The 20,097-nt window shown below is 33.6% G+C and overlaps 2 protein-coding genes across 2 annotated transcripts in view; both read right to left on the reverse strand.

The window, feature by feature from the left end:
• LOC137388541 (hepatocyte growth factor receptor-like) overlaps positions 1-8,246 on the reverse strand; it is a 93,299-nt gene extending 85,053 nt beyond the window's left edge. Inside the window, exons 1-8 of the mRNA XM_068075026.1 lie at positions 8,219-8,246; positions 7,835-7,983; positions 7,145-7,318; positions 5,133-5,241; positions 4,784-4,874; positions 3,301-3,500; positions 2,419-2,631; positions 1,477-1,708 (exon numbers count right to left, since the gene is read on the reverse strand). Of these exons, the coding sequence (XP_067931127.1) occupies positions 1,477-1,708; positions 2,419-2,631; positions 3,301-3,500; positions 4,784-4,874; positions 5,133-5,241; positions 7,145-7,224 (925 nt within the window). The 5' untranslated portion in view covers positions 7,225-7,318; positions 7,835-7,983; positions 8,219-8,246. The remainder of the gene's footprint in view (positions 1-1,476; positions 1,709-2,418; positions 2,632-3,300; positions 3,501-4,783; positions 4,875-5,132; positions 5,242-7,144; positions 7,319-7,834; positions 7,984-8,218) is intronic.
• LOC137386928 (hepatocyte growth factor receptor-like) overlaps positions 1-20,097 on the reverse strand; it is a 64,357-nt gene that overhangs the window by 14,021 nt on the left and 30,239 nt on the right. The window lies entirely within an intron of this gene.

The raw sequence follows: 20,097 nt of genomic DNA on the forward strand, positions 1-20,097 counted from the left end.
GAAAGCTACTTGATTTAAGAAAACTGTAAATACCATAACAAAACGTAGTGAACCTTTTCAAATTATGTGTTACTTTGGATAATCGATATCATTTGGAACTAATGAGCAGCATTTAGCAATTTAATATTTTGACATTTCTCTACTTTTATGTAACTTTATATCAACCTTTCAGGGTATTAATGGTTCGAAATTATATGAGCTGAAATGAGAACCAACAACACTGTTTGCTCATTTTGCAAGTTAGCCTTATCTTGTATTTTGTATTTTGTATATATGTAGCAAAGATGTGCGTTAACAGATTTTGAAAAATCAGCAGCTAAATCCTACTTCTAGTGTGTAACAGGGTTGCGTGACTCTCTTTTAAAAATGATATCAGGACACCACATACATTTGAACATGACATTGGAATTGGCAATACCGTTTTGATAGATTAGGGGTGAACAGACTCTGGTTATCCTATTATTTGGTGTACCACTAACTGGATACTCAAAACTGTGGTTTGATTTTTTATTTGGTCTGATAACTTTTTGTGTAAACTCTTGATCTTATTTTCAAGGTTCATGAGCCAAGATGGCAAGAAACATTGATGCCTGACCAACATTTGCTTAATATCCTTTTTTAGGGTGATTTTTACATACTGTAGATTAGTTCGTTAATATCAGTGATCGATTCCGTCTCGGTTCATTTTAGTGCTCAGTTATTATCTTTTACCAAATTCTTGGGTCTGGCTTTGCTAACTTACTGGAGTGATATTCTGCAGTCATGGTTAGTAGTGCTGAGAGTTTTTTATTATTCTTGTCTTTAAAGATTTTTTTACTCGAGTCAAAACTGTCAGCATCAAGGTACATGTCTTCATCATGTTTCTGCGCAACAACATGTGTAGCAGTCAAATGTGGATCTCACTTGTAGCATTATCCTGATGTAGCCTCACCTCTGATGTTACTCACAAATTGGCATTTCATGATTTTTGTGTTATTAGCCCTATTCCATTTTACTTCAATTGTCATTGCTTTGGCTCAGTTCAGCTGCAGGCAGCATAAGTTTAGCCTGAACGGGCAATGTTTGAGTAGGAATTGAAGTTTTTTTGGCACTCCTTAAGCACTATAAAAGTAGAGCCTTGTCCATTGATCTCAGAAAGCAGCGAGAGGAAATCAAATCAACGACCACAGAGTCACTAACAGATTCCCCTATCACCTGCACTATCGGTCCTATACCTTTACATATATGTATAATATATATTTATATATTATACATATATATTATAATATAAATAAATATATTATATTATATTTAAGTATATATTATAATATAATATATGTTTATATATAATACAAATAGATTATATATAAATATACACTATATCATATATATTGTATATATAAAGCTATGCATAACTAACCTGCTAACAATTTACTTCAACTGAATTTGGCTAACTCTCACTAAACAACAACATGAAAAAGATGTTCGGTCAAATACCTGATCTTTTTGTGCCAAGTTCTGATGAATCAGCCTTTTTCATAGTTAAAGCTGCCAATATTTTTTTCTGTTTGCAAGTCTTTACAACAGAAAATATAGCGACAGCTATGCTTGCCAAGACAAATGTAGTGGTCAACCCAATCATACTGTGTCGAAAGGGATCATTATCATACCAGATTCGATTTAAATAATAGAGGTATCCAACATCGGTCTTTAAATTTCCTACCATCACCTGTAACAGTAGATATGGTAGAAAAACTACGATTGGTCAGTAATAAAAACTTGTTAGCTGCTACAATAGCTAGTCTAATAGTTGAGATAAATGTATTTAACTTCTTTATCTATGACGGTTAGAAGTCAGCGTATTTTAGTTAGATGTCAGTAATTACCAAAAAGTATATCATCTTGATGTCAGGTGGTAACTTTTAAATGACGGTGAGTACTGTAATTGTTTGCTAGATCGTGTAAGCTTTTTTGTTTAAATAAGCAATAAAATCAATTTTTTTAGAAAACAAGAAAATAAAATTGTCACTTTTCATATAGATGTAAAATCAATTTTTGTTTAGCATATACATGTATATAATCTCAATGAGTGACGGAAGCAAAAGAGTTGTAGAAAATGTATTTATGGCATATTAGTTTCAGTAATTTGCAGGTTCAACACTTAATTGAAGGGCAACTTACTTATCTCACTATAAGTATTATATAGATTATTGTATTGATACAAAAATAAAACTTTTAAATCCAGCTCAACTTTTAACTTATTTTTTTTAAACTTTAACAATTAAACTTTGCTTTCACTTTTTAAAAACCTTTACTTGACTGAAGAAACAAAGTAAGTTTTCCTTTGTAAGTTTTTTTTGTAAGTTAACCTACTTGAGATATAAATTGTGGAATAGGACAGATTTAATATTTTATTTATATGAATTGTAGCAGGCTGACCTTAACATGAGGTAGATCTTTGTTTTTGACCTCTATCGTGTTTCCTTCTAAAACAGCTGGCTCTTTTGCCAGAAGGCGGCAGACTAATTGGTGGGTGCTGAGACCTGTTACATTACAATAACTTTGTCCAACTTCTACAATGTAGTCTTTTTGTGCTGCTCCTTTGTTCAAGTTTTCTCCAAACATTATCACCAGCTCATCTGAGTTTACTTCCTGTTAAAATCAAAATCAACAATATTTGGGAGATAAACGGAGGTGATAGCTGAATATTTAAAAACTCTGGCACAATATTTAAGAAATCTAAGAAGCCTTTTCAGAAATATAAGTAAATACGTTTGAATTTAAGCAAACTCCAGATGCTACCCTACACTTCTCAATGCACATTCTCTGAAAATACCACACTAAATTTTTAACGAGAGGTTCTGAAGGCTACATTAGTCACTGTAACATCGAAAAAACTAGCGCAACTCTTGCAGGGCATCAGTGAGTGTATATATTGTTGTGGTCCGTCTAACTTAATTTACCTTGGTTAACATGAAGTAATTACATATCTAAAATCAAAGGTTTGGATGAAGGGCCTTCTGAGATGATTTCTAATTACTTTACACATTTACACTGGTAATATGTTACTCGGCTTTGAAATCATCACAAAACAGTTTCAACCCAAAAAAACTATTTATAAAACAGTTCTCTAGACAGATATAGACAATAGCAAAAACAGTTGATCTACTTTAGGAGGTTTTAATGTATCTCATCATGTTTTTAGCCACCCATCTTCGCAAAAAATATCTGTGCAGAATTATGTGCTGTGGGACTATGCAGCTCATATATCATGCACAACATTGAATTTGTATGATGTATTTACACTTTTTTTGCTCTCACCTGATATGACTGGTTATATTCATCCATGAATGTGTATATGAATGGATCTTCATAAACATGAAGCTGAGCCAGACTTTTTAGATGTGAATATATATTGTTTTCCAACTCTTCATAGAAATCGAGTTGACCAAATATTATGCCAAGAGCAAAACTTATTCTGTCTTCATTTAGATCATCTTCATCAGTTTGTGAAACAAATCCTAGAGAAATGGGAAAAAATGCCAAGGAGAATGTGACGATAATATTTATAGTAAATACCAGTTGCTCTGGGGATATTCTAGGTATTGGAGGTTCATAAAACACTTGACAGATGATAGAAACATTTAGCTTTCATAAATATTTATCCTTCAACTATAATAAAGCTATTTTGCCTATTTACCTCTCGAAAATACTAACAAAAACCTATTAATTTAATGATATAAACATAGTTCAAATCTGTCTATCAGAGACAGTTCTATGGATAAAGTAATAAACTAGCTTTATGAGTATAATAATAACATAGTTCTATTAATAGAGTGATAGCATAGTTCTATGAGGGTAGTGACAATATAGTCCTATGAGTATACTGATAATATAGTTCTATGAGTGTAGTGATAACATAGTTCTATGAGTATAGTGATAACATAGTTCTATGAGTATAGTGATAACATAGTTCTATGAGTATAGTGATAACATAGTTCTATGAGTATAGTGATAACATAGTTCTATGAGGATAGTGATAACATAGTTCTATGAGTATAGTGATAACATAGTTCTATGAGTGTAGTTATAGCATAGCTCTCTGAGTATAGTGATGACATAGTTATATGAGTATAGTGATAACATAGTTTCATGAGTGTAGTGATAACATAGTTCCATGAGTGTAGTGATAACATAGCTCTATGAGTATAGTGATAACACAGTTTTGTAAATATAGTGACAATATAGTTCTGTGAGTGTATTGATAACATAACTCTATGATTATACTAATAACGTATAAATAGTTTACGCTTCATTCCTCAATAAATACTGTAATTTTTATCGAGTTATCAAAATTCTCTAAAAATTCCTACGACATCAGATCAGAGTGAACTGCCTGTCACCGGACTGCTTAACCTCTGGCTACCTGCCTATATAGTGTAGTCATAAAAACTGTGAGGCCATCACGCGTTTGTGGATTGTTTAAAATAGTTACAAGAAAAATAAGTTTATTTTAACCCAGAGTCATGTCTTCATCACTTTTAAAAGCCTGGCACCCTTGTTCATTTGCAGTAAGACATCTCAGTGAGAAATGACACTTATTATTGTAATTCCTCATTATTATAAAACCTTTATAAGTTCAGCTAGCTGTTACACATAGCACTCTGAGTTGCCAATAGCATTTGAAGTTATCACTACATTAAGTTTTGAAATATACCTAAACATTAAAGAAATGTTGTTATTATCAAACAAGTTTCAGCAAGTTGTTGTGTTACTTTTTTTTCAATACAAAGAAAATTATCACCTGAACCGGTTTTATTGATTGTTTGTTTAACCTGTAGTGTGAGATCTGGAGTGAGACAATGTATTTCCTCTCCAGACACCAATGTGCAATCCTGAAAATAACAAATAGTGGTTTAGTATGCCTAGTAGAAACATCAAGTGTGTTGATTTATTGCTCTTTCACTATTTTCTTTTCAACTTAAACTTAGGAAATTTTCATATTTTACACAATAATCAAGTAATTCTATTTTTCTATTGAAAACTTATCAAATATCAAGGAAAGATACACTATGTGATAGAAAATTCTCATATGAGCAAATGACGTCAGAAACTTCTGATTGACTTTGTGTGCTGGTGTTGCTCAAACCTACCGTTGTTACTGTAGTATTCGTCCCATTGAATTCCTTCAAGTAAATCACCATTTGATGATTTGAAACTGTATCAAAGTGATAGCCTCTGATTGTCTGAATTATCCCCCCTCTGCAATACATACACATTAAATAGTATACTGGTCTAGATTCAGTAATTCAAAGTTCCTGTCAAACAACTGGCATTGATGGGCAATCAACTAATCAGAAAGTGGGAATGCTAGTTGCTAAATTTTTGAACTCTGTAAACTAATGTCAATGTAGAGAAATGAACCTATGTTATTGAAATAATTTTTTTCAACCATGAATTAATCATTTAAAACAGAAAATTCGAGCGGATTTAATTTGCATCTGCTATTCTTATTCTGACATCATTATCTATATAAATATACATTTTTCAAAGTTGGTCATCTGTCTGTCCTTAGGTATGTCTAGCTATAGCTATCAAAATTTTGGAATTAAACTTTCTCATTCTGATGGATTTGAGCTCATGGAGGTTACAACCGCAAGTTTTAAGTCCGCGTGGTCTACCACTGAGCTGTATAAGGCATATTGATAAAATACCTTATCATATACCATATAGTGTATGCCCACGCTAAATGAAGTAATATTTGAAACTCTATGAATTCTATTAACTCTATGAAACATGATGCTTTTTCGCATTTTCATGAACTTCTATTTCCAATTTTTTGTAAGATTTTATTGCTAAATCGCGATGAAGGTCAATTGTAACTGGTAACTTTTCACGCGGACAATTTTATTATCTCGAGTAGGAATGGCCTTTACATTCACTCACTGTTCGGTCAGACAAAGACAGCCCAATATCACATTTTTACATTTCTGCCAGTGTCGAGAGGTACCAGTATCGTCGTATTCAAAGTTTTGATAGATAGCTTTTGGTGGAACAGTAACCTTTTTATACACACACACTTCTATGCAAAAATTGTTAATAATAATTCAACATAATCAGGATTTTTCTTTTATTTTCTCAGTTTGTAGTAATTGTATCATTACCGAATCATCTTTTATTGTAATCGTAGCAAAACAGACTTAATTTAGCTATTACTTGCTGGTTATTTCACATTTATATTTAAAACCTTTTATAGTTGTTTTAATTTTGAAGTTTTTGTTTTTGTTGAAAGCTTGAAAGCCTTTACAGTTGTTTTTATTTTTTCTCTTAATTTATTTCAACTACACAAAACACTTTTCTCATGATATGCAGTTTGAAAGTTAGAATGGCAAGTGTTTCTATATGTTAAATACAAATCAATTTTTGGTTGAAAGACTTTGTTATCCAGACAACGCCAGGTAGTACAGCTGTTACTAAGACAAATAGGGTTTATTTCAACTGTTGGCAGTGCTTTAAAAATATTTATGTGTCATTTTTTTATTTTGCAAGTATTTAAACACTTTATTTACATGTCAAACCTACTACTGTTTACTACAGCATAGTTTTTCACCATTTTGAACAAGACGCTTTAGATATTTAAAGCAGAAGCATTTGTATATAAAAAGTGAGAAAAGTGGCCTGTATTGAGCTTTATAATAATTACTAGCCAAAATCCCAGCGTTGCACGAATAATAGAATAATTACATAATGAACTTGAGTAACTTACCTGAAAACTAGATCTTAACTAGTATCTTTATTAAAACAATACTCGCATTTTGGGAATGCTTAAACATCGTGACGTTACGCGTAACGATCAACAGTGCTAGTTACTAACCCCAAGCACTTTAAGCAAAACATTCATTTATACATGTATATAGAAATACACTATGGAGAATCAACACAAAAAAGTAAGTGCCTAAAATTCTATTAATTCGGCTATAGTTTGATACTGTTTTAACACCAGCTCAGTGTATGCGCAGATGTATTTTATTTTCATTACATAAAATAAATACAAGTATAAATGCTTTTCTTTGCAAGCATCATAATGAAAAACAGTATTTAGAAAAATCAGTACACTATATTTATGGTAGCTAATTGAGACAGCATATTTTAAGTACATACTTACTTGAGTATTGTAGCCCGGGGTGTAATATTTTGGATAACTGGGTTTGGCAGGTATTCAAACAGGAATATTTTTATGTGCATGCCAATATCTAAGGCTGTGATAGCTTCGAAGATCAGACTAACTGTGGATTTTCCACTGCGAGCTTCTGGGATAATAAATGTGATTTCTTTGTAACTAAAATCAGATTCACTTTAAAAGTAAATGTTATAAATAACACAATTGTTTTAGCTTTAAAGTTACCCAAGTGCAAACTGTTTATCATGGTAATTTACCATCGGCAAATTCAGCTCACTTTTATATTCAAATATGGCTGTATCGACCTATTTATACTAGTTCACATTAGTCAGAGAAGATTGTTTATGACTTGTCAAGTTGCCTTATGTTAGCTTTACATAACAAGACAATATTTTTAATTAGCTATCAGTGGACACAATTTTAAAATTGTTGATGCCAGTTTCTGGAGTTTTATTACTAAAAATTCAATAAAATAAGCTATAAATCAACTTCTTTAATTTATAGAGTATCAAATGCTTGCCATGACAAGTCCTGATAACAGATTATATACAATCTTGATCTTTGGTAACCCGTTTAAATACAAACAGGTAATTTTGCCAAAACCTTTTACAAACCAAGTTGTTAATTAACGAGCTTTTTGAAAAGCAAAATTCTCTAGAAAGTTTTAATATTTACTTTTCCAATATAGTGTACTCAATTGGAGCACCATCCAATATAACAGCAAACTCTAAGCCGTGTTGGTTCAAGTACCCAACTCGTGCTGTTACTTTTGTTCCTCCTTTATATGGACCAGACAAAGGAAAGACATCTTCAACATACCAGTGCTACAAAAAATCGATTGATAATAGAATTACATTTGTATCTCTCTGATAGAGCCCAGTTTGTATGTACAAAATCAGAATAGCTCGGCAATTATATTAGCTATGCTGAAAACTAAACAAAATATAATGGGTTTTGGCTAGCTACTGTTTTCATATTGTTAGCAACTAAAACAAATTAGTAGTGCATTGTGTCATATATATTTCACAAGTCTAATTAAAGGTGAAATCTACAACTTACACATTGCCTTCCTGCAAGTTCCAGGTTTACATTTGGACCACAGTCACACTGTCCAGTGTCACTGTCACATCTCTTGTTAGCATCTTGAGTTAGATCAGAACAGTCACAGTTTGCGCAAACATTTGGTGATTTAAAGTACCTGTAGACACCTGCCGTCTTTTCACAAGACTCACACATGTCTCCTGTAATACCTTCAGGACAGTGACAGATGTAGGCTTTAGCTCCAGTTTTATGGAAGTTATAATATTCTCTCATATTGGTTGGTTCACCCACAATAGTAAAATTGTGTCCACCGCAGTGAGGTCTAGAATAGCCAGATAGATGTTTGTAACATTTTACTGTTAAATCTGTTTCAGCATGGAAAGTGTTTGATAGATGGTACACCATCTCTTAGTTCAAACTGTTATATAGGACCTTGAATACATTTGACAATTTAAAACAAGTGTTTTTTCGGAAAAGTGTTTCAGTTCAATAAATATTGGTTATGGCATCGATTGCAGACGAGGAGTAATCTTTATTAAGTAGACTTTGACATCTAACAAAAGACCTTCACCTCAACCTTTCATCAATATTAATGAGTCAATTGCCTCGTAGTTACATTTTTATCTTTGTAAGCTAACCTGGTAAACAAAGTTAAATTGCTGAGCTGATACCAGTTTTCATATTGTCCGTACATCAACGTATGACCAATCAGCTTGATTCTGACATCACCAACCAGGGAATCACTCAGTCGATAATTTTCTTCTCCAATTGCAAGTATCACAATTGTCAAATTTGATGGTGGTGTGAATTGGGAACTACGAATAAGTAAATTGAGTAAAATAAGATTTACAACTGTTTGGGTTGTTTTCTAATGAAAAATACAGTATATGCTCCTACAACATAACTAATCTATTGCAAGAATGTTCACGCTATAAAGACTTTACGCTATTCAAACAGTAAAACACACACAAATAGTCTAATTCATTCCAAGCTTTTTCAAACTCACTCTTTTAGCCAGACAACAAAAAAACTAACCTTTTGACGTTTTTGGCTGTTTTTTTCTGATCAATTTCATTGGTTTTATAAACAATGATTGCGGTAATTTGGCAATAAGTTGATGGGAAACGCACATATTTGACGTTCATTCTCATCAGTTTTTTCTTTTAAACATTTTAGACAGAAAAGTTTATTCTGGAAGGTAAAATTATTAACAAATATTTTATATGTCTACAATAGAGCAAACAAATAAATTTTACCATAAAAACAGCGGTATCGACTTGTTTGTCGTCTATCTTTATCTGGAGGTCAAGTTTAGGATAAAAGATAACTTTAAGCAATACTTCCAACTCATGACGTTCAGATTGGTAGATCAACGCTGTAACATCTGCATCAATTGATCAACTTCAAGTATTCATTAACAATTGCGCAGCTATCTATTCTCTGTTTTATCGACACATCGGACGATTTATCACGACGAACTAGAATATCATAAAAGTTGTATATATAGTTTATTCAATTGCTATATGTATGTCGTTTTTTCCCCAAGCAACTGTGGCGAGATATGTTACCATTCAAATCGAATTTGAGAAGTTGTCCCTAGTTGACACCTTACGTTACATGGAAGTTTTTACGTAGTATTAAGCATAAACTTTGCAGAATTTCTTTACGTTATCTGGAATTTACGTTATAGGAGCTATACGTTATAGAAGCGTTTACTATAGTTTTTTGATATATTGGTATTGTCATTAGCCCTGTGAACATGTATAAGATAGTAAAACAAGAAAATGTTATGGTTCACTTCAGTCCTTTTGCTTACAACATTGGAGGTCTTAGCAAATCTCTGCAAATAGTCAAGCCATGAGTCAAACAGCTATATTTTAAATAAACAGAACTCCTAATAAAGCTTTAACTGGCTAAAGTCATATCTCCAGGTGTCAGGTTTTTTATTAGTCATATTACTCTATAACTTAGTCATATATAAAAAAATCAATGCAGCTGTCTATACAGTCAGAACCAACAAAGATGGTACCGGTACTTACCGTTTGGGAAAAAATATATAGTCGTCAAAGCTGTAGCACTTTGGAGGCAAGGGCTGATCCACACTTCTCTTTTTCAGTGATGGCAAAAACTTTGGCAAAACCATCTTAAAAGTTAGATGAGTCACTGGTAGCCCATATTCTTCAGTGCAGTTCCTAGATAAAAATACTTGAGCTCTGGGCTCAGAATCAGGTCCAACGATTGCTACTTCTATTGCTGAAGGAAGCTTGTGTCCGTATTCAGCATCGAATCCTCCAGTAATAGCATAAGTCTATAGATAAATCTATTTCAATTGAATAAGCTTGAGAATATTAATTGTTTGCTAAATAATATATACTTTTATAGTGTAGATGTTGCATCGTAACTTAAGTAAGCTAATCAAAGTAATTAAGTACAACCACAATGCTCACACTGAACCTCGTACAGTCATTTTTGTGCATGACACATGGCTAGAGTTGTGATTCTACCAAAATATCAAAGTTTAGGTAGGTTATTTCTTTAATTTACATGTAATATTTTGTGTTGACTTAGGTTATAGGGTAAAATACCTGGTTTGAAAAAAATCAAACCGGCAAGTCAAGTCAGCAAGGCGTTCGAGCCAACAAAACTTGGCTTTACTAATTTAGTGATATTTATTTAAAACACCTGTGTTTTATGGAATCCGAAAATTTTGAATTAATAGTAGAACGTTGTTCATTGTGAATTGCATGCTGCAGGAACTGTACTTTTTTAAAAGACTCGCATGTTTCACATCAAAAATTCTTTAGTTGCCAGGTTTGTAACTTTATACAATAACTTAGCATTTACTCACCAACATTGGCTGAGAAAATTTTATAAATATTTCTGCTTCGTCTGCAAAGTCAGATATCCAGCCTCTCTTTCCAAAGATTTCCCATTTACCAGCATAATTTTCATAACGTTTTAAATCAGCCGGAAAAGAGTTATCTAAACCATCTGTACATGTGTCTGCTTCATATGTATTTGACGCAAGACCAAAGGTGTCAAAGTATTCAGAAGGACAGCCACATTCTGGTAGAAATTGATACTTGGCGAGTGGTTCTCCAGAATACATAGAATATAACTGACTACAAAGAAAGATAGGAACTATTACCAGCGATGTAAGAAAGACCAAGTTGAAAATTTTGTGAAACTAGATTTTACCAAATGGTATATATTTTAGCAACTAATTACAAGCAAACACTAAGTAATTAAGTGAATAACACCACCTTCTCTTTTAAAAAAATTCTGCTTTTTTACAACATTTAACTCATGAATGCAGCTTTTACTTTTACAAAACACTTTAAAGAATTCAGTGAATGAAAGTTTTTTTTTTAAATAAAGCAAACTTACTTAGAGTCTATAACTGTTGTGTACATCTGAATATTTGTAACTTCACCAGTGAAGTCATCACTTCCAAATCCAACTTTGATCTCATCCACAGTATCGTTTGATAAAATACTCACTGTCCGAGCTAACTCACCTTCAGAGAACACTGCCCACCCTTTAGCCTTTAACTAAAAATATATATTCTGATTGTGTATCATTAGCTATTATGGAATGTCTTGATTTGCTTTTTTCACGCCAAATTTTCCATTGAACATTATTTATATAAAAAGGTGAAGTATGTGTATTTTTATGGTAGATAGAAGCAATCCATAGTTAGTTGTAAACTTTGTTAAGGTAAATTGAGACAAGCCAAAGACTTGTGGAAAACACTACATACATTTTTCACGGTATATCTTGGCTATAGGCAATAACACATAAATATTTCAAACCTTCAACTACTGTATATCAACTCTTGTCAGTAGAATTTAAAGTTACTTAATTAAATAGTTACAAACATATTTAAACTATTAACTATGTTAAAGAAATTTAGTGAGTGTTAAACTGTATTAGAAATCAATTAAATTTTCTGAACCTATTGAGGTGAATGACAAAAGACTGCACAAAATAATAGTTATAAATAGTGTATCAAAAACGTTGTTACGTCTTGTATGGATTGCCAATTGAGAATGACCAATGCTTGGAATGTGTGTGTGTGTATACATTTTATTCCATTGGCCGTAAAACTGCAAAGCAAATATACATAATGAGTGCAGCTATACAGTAAGTACATAAAACCCAAACAAACTGAATTCATGAACAAACCAATTGAAGCCTCTTTATATTTAGTTATCAGTCCATACAGACGAGCAAAGATTTTGATACTAACAGAGTAGTATGAGCAAGGATGAGTGTTTCTTTGATGAGGTTCACCTTTGTCCTGTTCACAACGGTAGTAAGGTGTGCTATGATATAGCATGGCAAAGATTAATCTTTTACCTTGTGTTGTAAACCATGAAGTGCTTAACGGATAGCAAGAGACTTATGCACAGCAAGCTTAAGTAGCGGATCACGAAAAACCTGCGCATAGCTGAAGAATAATTCCTGATTACCTCCATAAAAGTAAACGAACTCATCTAGCAGTAAACCTGAGAAAAGCAGGATAACATGACTACTCGTACACTGCAATCGTTTTTGTCAGCTTGGAATGGTTGCTGGTCTCAATATATTCAGTTAAAATAATTTACTCAAAGAAAATTAACTAAAGGGAGAAGAAAAGCAAGTGGGTAAATATACCATATGACTAGATGAATGCGCGCCGTCACCTCGGTAACAAAAAGGTCTGTGCACAGAAAATTTATTTTTATTTAACATATAAAAACAGTTACCATTTTAACTTTCAAACTTCATAACGAAAGTAAAGTATTTTGTGCAGTTCAAATGAATTAGGAAAAAATTAAAACAACTGTAAAAGTTTTCAAACTTTCTCAAACAATTGCAATTTTTAAAACTCATATCATAAAAAAGTGTTTCATGCAGTTGAAATAAATCAAAATAAAACTAAAACAACTATTAGATCGTTTCAGTGTAAATGCAAAATAATTAACAATCAATGGCTAAATAAAGTCTGTTTGTATACGACTAAAATGAAAAATCGTTTGGTATACAACTATATGCTTTTAACTCATTAATTTAACGTAGTATAGAAACTCATAGTAATTATATAATGCAAACCCCTTCTGGTAAAAATCATCAAAGTTGTATATATGTGCTATACCTCTTAAAATTTAGTAACAAAATAATATGGTAACTTTAGAAACTATAGTTACTTACAGTAATTTTAGTGTATTAAGTAGTTATGATCGGCATTAAAATGGAACACTACAACGTACAACGTGCAGTACGTATCGTAGAGAGTTTGTATCTTCTAGACAGACCCATAGTATAAATTTTGAATTTAACTTGAATGAATTTAGCTTACTCAACACATCGCTAAAGTTAAGTTTTAGTATGTATTTTACTAAACAAAACTTCAGCTTTGTCATCGGCTAAAATTGTTTTATCTATCTGTTTTCTGTTCCGTTATCCATAGCTTATAATGAATCACGCTGAACTTAGATAGTAAACGTTGTATATCTCTTTCAGGGTTTGCGAAAGAGATTTTGGCAAGTAGCGGATCAGCATTTTTGCTATTTCGCTGTTATCAGTACGCCAACAGCCAAATTTTATTTTAGAAAAAGTTTTTTGTTGATAATGTTTAGCAGAAAAGAGTTGAACAAATTTTATTATCATATGGCAAAGACGGAAAAAACCTCATGTTCCATATGGCGAGGCAAAAAATTCCTCTGGCTGGTGCATCGTAACCCGAACGTGGAATGTATTAACTATAAAAAGCGCAGGTTTAACGCTTGCAATTGCGGAAAGAATACACAGTACATGGTAGAAGCAATAGGCATGATAAAAATAGTTTAGCCTTGTGGTTACGCGCATTTGGTATTAGACTGGCAACTTCAATGTCACAAGTTCAAATTCATTCAAAGGCGATTTGTTGGTGCTAAAACTATATCACTACAACTGGACAGACGAACAATGGACATTGAGATTTATATATATACATGTATATGAATACATCTATATATGCACAACAGTACATGCAAAATACTCTAAGACAAGACAGCTAATTTAGTTCTGTGTAAAATGACAAAATTTTTGTAAAATGAAATGTCTAGTCAAAGCTCGCTTCTTATTTATATGACCACAACTAAAAGCTTTTATATAAGATGATGGTGTGTTTAAACATATCTGATTTATCTTATGACAATCATGTGATACGCATACTTTAATTTAGTATCCATCAAAATGAGCCGATTTGATTTTATCTATACTTTTTCTAAAAAGGTAAAATTAGAGCCATCTAACTGTTTAATAGGCGCTGTTATGGTAGACCATTGGTATACTAAATTAAGCAGAGAACTTCTTAGGGTTTGATGCGGTTGTGATCATACGGATTATAAATACTATGGTAGTAACACCATATTGCTCTATTGAACTTTTATAAGACAAAAGAAATACGTGAAGGTCGCTTTCTTACAGACCCAACACTTAAATGCTACTTGTACAGAAATACTTATTACTTACCAAAAGTGCAAACTCTCCTAAAAGCAATGGTTCATAGCTTTTCTCAATAGCAGGTCCAACTGTGGAGGAGTGAGTAGAGTTTATTTCCGTATATACTAATTCAGATCCACTTTGGCTCAATGCTGTGATATTTAGAAATGCCTTACTACAAAATAGATGTTTTTTAAATATAACTATAAAATTTGACACATCACTGAACAAACATAATTATCCTTTTGAACAAATATCTTTGTCAGTAAGTAACTAATTTCTAACTAACACTGAAATTTCATCGGCAAAAGCAATAAAAAATTTTCAAAGTCTGAACATACATCACTGTAAACCTAAATAGCTTTTTCTTCTTTTTTCAACAATATCGTAAAAGGTCAATAACAATAGATATACTTGGATAGCTAGTAGTTGAACTCACGATGATAGTTCATTTACTGTAAACGTAAGAGTAGTTCCTTTGTCCAACTCAGATATATTTATTCTAATTGTGGGCTGTCGGGGTGAGAGAGTACAAGACTCTTGTGGTATGCTGAAGTTAAGAGAGTTGACTGTAATTTGAAGTCCACATGCGGGTGCTGTGACTAATTCTTGTTCACCAGCATTTATGTCAGTAGAAACAAAGCGAAATGTAGAAGCAAAATCTTTTAACTCAACTGGTTTCAATAGATTGCTGCAAATAACATCTGAACAGTTTAGAAAAGGCGCTTGAAAAGCACATAAACTGATAATTCTTTCTTTCAAAAATCCGGTAAAGCAGTAGGGACCTTTTGTAGAAAGGCACTGTTCATTTCCTGATGAGGTATTTATTTGAAGATCTAGCGGTATTTGAATGCTTGCTATCCTTTGCTTTGGTGGAATTTGTAATACGCTGTCGTCAACAACTTTAAGCCACTCAGTGTAATTCAGCTGGGAAAAACTGTCCAGTTGACCAAGATCTTTCTGAGCTGTGATACAAGTAAAAAGTGCTGTTAAAGTCAGCAAACTGTCTAGTGTAGATAGTTTTTTCACATCTGCTCTCATGGCTCACCTTAAAAAGAACAATGTAGGAATGTGGCAGCTTTACACTACTTTTAGACGATTTTATTAAAACTGTACTCTACTCTGTCATTTCATGTAAGTAGAATTGAGTCGTTAAGTTAGAGTTAAAAATGAAAAACCTTTAGAAAGGTCTTATCAAAATAGTTGCAACTACATTGCAAGAATAGCAGTTTCATGGTTTTAATAGTGATTTCTTATTGTGCTTTCTAAAAGATTGTTGCTTACTGATACCCATAGATTTTTATATAAAGCTCTCTCTTTGTTTCCAACTGCCAATATGAACGCAGCTAATGAAGTTTCTGTCACTAAACTGAATATTCAAACTTTATAAATAGCCGGTTATGGGCCTAGTCAACCCATTAAATATTATATCAAAGAACCATAAATAAGCAAGGCTGGACTATGGACAAGCTAAATACTGATAACTATACTACATGAAAACTCAAACACCTACTCATAGCTGAGGACTTATTTAGATATGCGGATGGAGCTATTTCTCCGGAAGATGATGCTAACGCTGCCGCTTAAGCTGAGTACAAAAAGAAGTCAAGCAAAGCTTTATCCCACATAAAGCTTTCTTTCAGTGACACATACATCTTATATCTTATATCTCATGATATCTTTAGTGATGTGAGCATGGCAAATAAATTATTTCTCAAGAAATGTTACTTTATGATGGTTATGAACAAAGGTACATCAATTGAAGACCACCTACGTCACATGAAAGCTATCACTAATAAACTTGCAGCTATTACTGATAATGTTAGCGAGGAAGACAAGATGGTGACTCTACTTGGAAGCTGCCCAAAATACCTATTCAGCAGTTGTGACTGCACTCAAGGCTCGTGGTGATGATACAACTTTGCAGTTTGCCACACAAACACTGATTAATGAAGAACAAAACAAAGGAACAAAAAACACTGGCTCCAGTTGCAATTCCGGTGGTGCCAGGTCTAAAACGAATTCTGACATTGCTCTGCTGCCAGTAAGTAATTGCTTTAATTATAGCTAGCAACAGTCCAAAGGCTGCTATAGCTGTGTTTTTTTTTAACATTATCAAAATAGTTGTCTTAAAAACAACTATAATCAGAGTTGTGGAATACGCTGCGGCTGAGACCGAGTTCATGAATATTACAACAGTAACTCAAGTCTACATCAAGCCAAAATATCTACACATGATGATAATATCAAAGATGATGGATCGGCATTTACTGTGTTGGAGACAGATGTTGACTCTCAGAGATGACTGATTGACTGATTTTTGTGATTATTTTAGGCTAGATTCACCGAGTACGTTTTTTATTACTGATGGGCCTTAAATGCAGCGGCAAATAAAAATTCATAGAAATAATACTAGAAGTGCAACGCTTTACAATGCACTACACATACCCAGCCAACATAAATAACTATTTTCTGTAAAAGCACCTGCACAAAGAAGATATATATTACAGTTTAGACATTCACCGTGCTGGATTAAGAATCAAAGAAAAATGGTAATAGAATCTAGATCTGTAGTAAACAAGCTATACCATCTTGATGTCGAGTCCGCTAATCACACTGCTAATACTGCCGCATACTCCTCCCCCCTGTGGCACCAACTCTCTGCTTATGTAAATGTAAGTAGCTTCAAAAACATGAATCATTAGTGTGAAAATGGTTGTAATGATACCGACGAAATAGGTGTCTATGAAGCTTGCGTGAAATTAAAATGTTTCGACAGCCATTTTTTATGATCCAGGCATTTAGAACTTATGAATCATTAGTGACAAATCAAACTGGACAGACTATAGGTACACATAAAGGTGGTGGCGGTAAAGAGTATATATCTGATGAGTTTGAGAGTTACCTGTCAGCCCAAGGTATACATCATCAAGTCACCACTTGCTGTTCTCCACAATAAAACGGCTGAGCTGAAAGATTTAATCGTACTGTTTGTGAGACCACTCGCACACTAATTTCTGAATTTCAACTTCCAAAATCATTTGAGCAGAGGAAATATTGACCATGGTATACATTTGGAATCGCCTCCACTAAGAGCACTTGAATGGAATGCAACTCCTTATGAAAAGTGGAACAACATAAAACCTGATTCTGGGCAGTTGAAAATTTTCGGATGTTTGGCCTTTGCTCACATACCTGATCAGCTGATACATAAACTTGATGAGAAAGCAGAATTAATGGTGTTTGTGAGGTATTGCCTTTGGTCTAAAGCCTGCAAATTCTATGAGCCTATCACTAGGAAAATAAAAGTAAGATGTGATGTCACTTTTGATGAAACCAAAGTCGGTTTACCAAATCAGTGGACAAAGTCAAATGTTGACAGCTCTGAAGTGGTGAATGTTGATCTGCCAGAAAATGAAAAGACTTCTTCAACACCGACAGTTACGCGTAGTCGATCAACAGATTTGACTTAACCATTGGTTCAGTTCGGTAATGATGACTTCACAAACCTTGGTCACTCTGCTCACTCAGCAATCAACATAGTACAGCTTTCTAGCTTGTGGCAAGTACTGGCTAGTACAAACCGTGATGCCTGGATCAAAGCCAGCAATGATGATTATCAATCTCTAATCAACAATGGAACGTGGGAACTAGTTGATCTTCTGCCGATCGCAAAGCGATGGGCTGTAAGTTAGTTTTCAAAGCTCAACACTCATCTGATAGATCTATAAGTAGATTTAAGACTCAACTTGTGGCAAAGGAACATGCACAAAAAGCTTGGGTACATTAAGATAAAACATACGACCCCGTGATTCACAGAACATTTCTGTGTGCACTCTTATCGGATGCTGTTGAGAGAGATATGATGATTCACCAAATGGATGTATGAACGGAGTTTCTGAATGGAAAACTGTCAGAAGATGTACAAGTGTATATGAAACAGTCAGAGAGTTTTGTTGTGTCTGGTAAAGAAAATTCAGTGTGCAAACCGAATCGCTGGCTGTATGGACTTAAACAGTCGCCTAAATGTTGGAACATGGTATTAAATGAATTTCTTAAGTAGTTAGACTTCATGCAGTCCTCTGCTGACGATGGTGTGTATATTCGCTGGAAAAAACGAGAAGAAAATGATGATTGGTGTCTTCGTAGATGACCTGTGTATAATGCCAGACACTGGTGCTCAGATGACCAAATTAAAATCGGCTTTCTCATCTCGATTAAAAATGACAGATCTCGGACCATTTTATCATTGTCTGGGATTAATTGTTGAGAGAGGAGACAATTCTATGCGACCAAGTCAGACGCCTTACATTCAACAAATAATTCAGAAGTTCAACATGGAAAGTCGTAAGCCTGTCATAACTCTGGCAGCATATGGTGTAAAGTTGGGCCACAAGGATGGAGCAAATTAGCGGACCCCCATCTCTATCAATCAATGGTAGAAAGTCTGCTATATGTGGTTATATCTACTTTTCCAAATATCGCTGAAGCAGGGGGAGCATTAGTCAAGTTTAACTCTTGCCCTACCCAGACTCACTTGACCCCAGCCAAACGAGTAATACGTCAACTGAAGGGCACCAAAAATTTATGCCTGGTTTTTAGAACACAAGGTAAACCAATGGTTGGATACACAGATGCAGATTATGCAAGCGACACTGTCCGGCACTCTTAATCGAGTGCAGTCTTCATTAATGCTGTTTTTCCAATCAGCTGGTCCAGCAAGCGTCAGTCAGTCGTTGCCCTCTCTATTATGGAGTCAGGGTATATTACGTTGTTTGATGGTGTTGTTGAATGCATGTGGTTACGTCAGCTATTCTCAGATATTGAAACTGCACGGTTTAACTCTACAACTATTTTTGTAGACAATCAATCAGCTGCAGCAATCGCAAACAGCCAGAAAACGAGCAAGCATACAAAACACATCGATGTAAAATACTATTACGTTTGTGAGGCAATTGAAGTGGGTGAAGTCTGTACCGAGTTCTGTTCAACAAATGATAATATCGCTAACATGTTCAAAAAGCCGCTGCCATGTGATCAATTTGTCAAACTTAGAGACATGTTTGGTTTTGAGCTAGTTAATTATCTGACCAGTGAAAATTAATTATGGTAAACACAAGACTGCTATCATCATAATTTTTTGTTTCTTGTTGGTTATGATCATTGTAATTTTGTGTTACTTGAACTGGCTGTTGGTTCAATAATGTAGCTGAGTGGAAGTATAGCGATAATAGCAGTTTTATGGTTTTAATAGTGCTTTCACATTGCGCTTTCTAAAAGCCACTCTAAAATTGGTACCTCCAACTTTTTGATATAAAGCTCTCTCTTTTGCTCCCAACTGTCAATATGAATGCAGCTAATAAACTTTCTGTTAATAAACTGAATATTCAAACTTTATAAACAACAAATTATAATATTCGGTTATCATT

The sequence above is a fragment of the Watersipora subatra genome, chromosome 2 (assembly GCF_963576615.1).
Source record: "Watersipora subatra chromosome 2, tzWatSuba1.1, whole genome shotgun sequence".
Lineage (NCBI taxonomy): Eukaryota > Metazoa > Bryozoa > Gymnolaemata > Cheilostomatida > Watersiporidae > Watersipora > Watersipora subatra.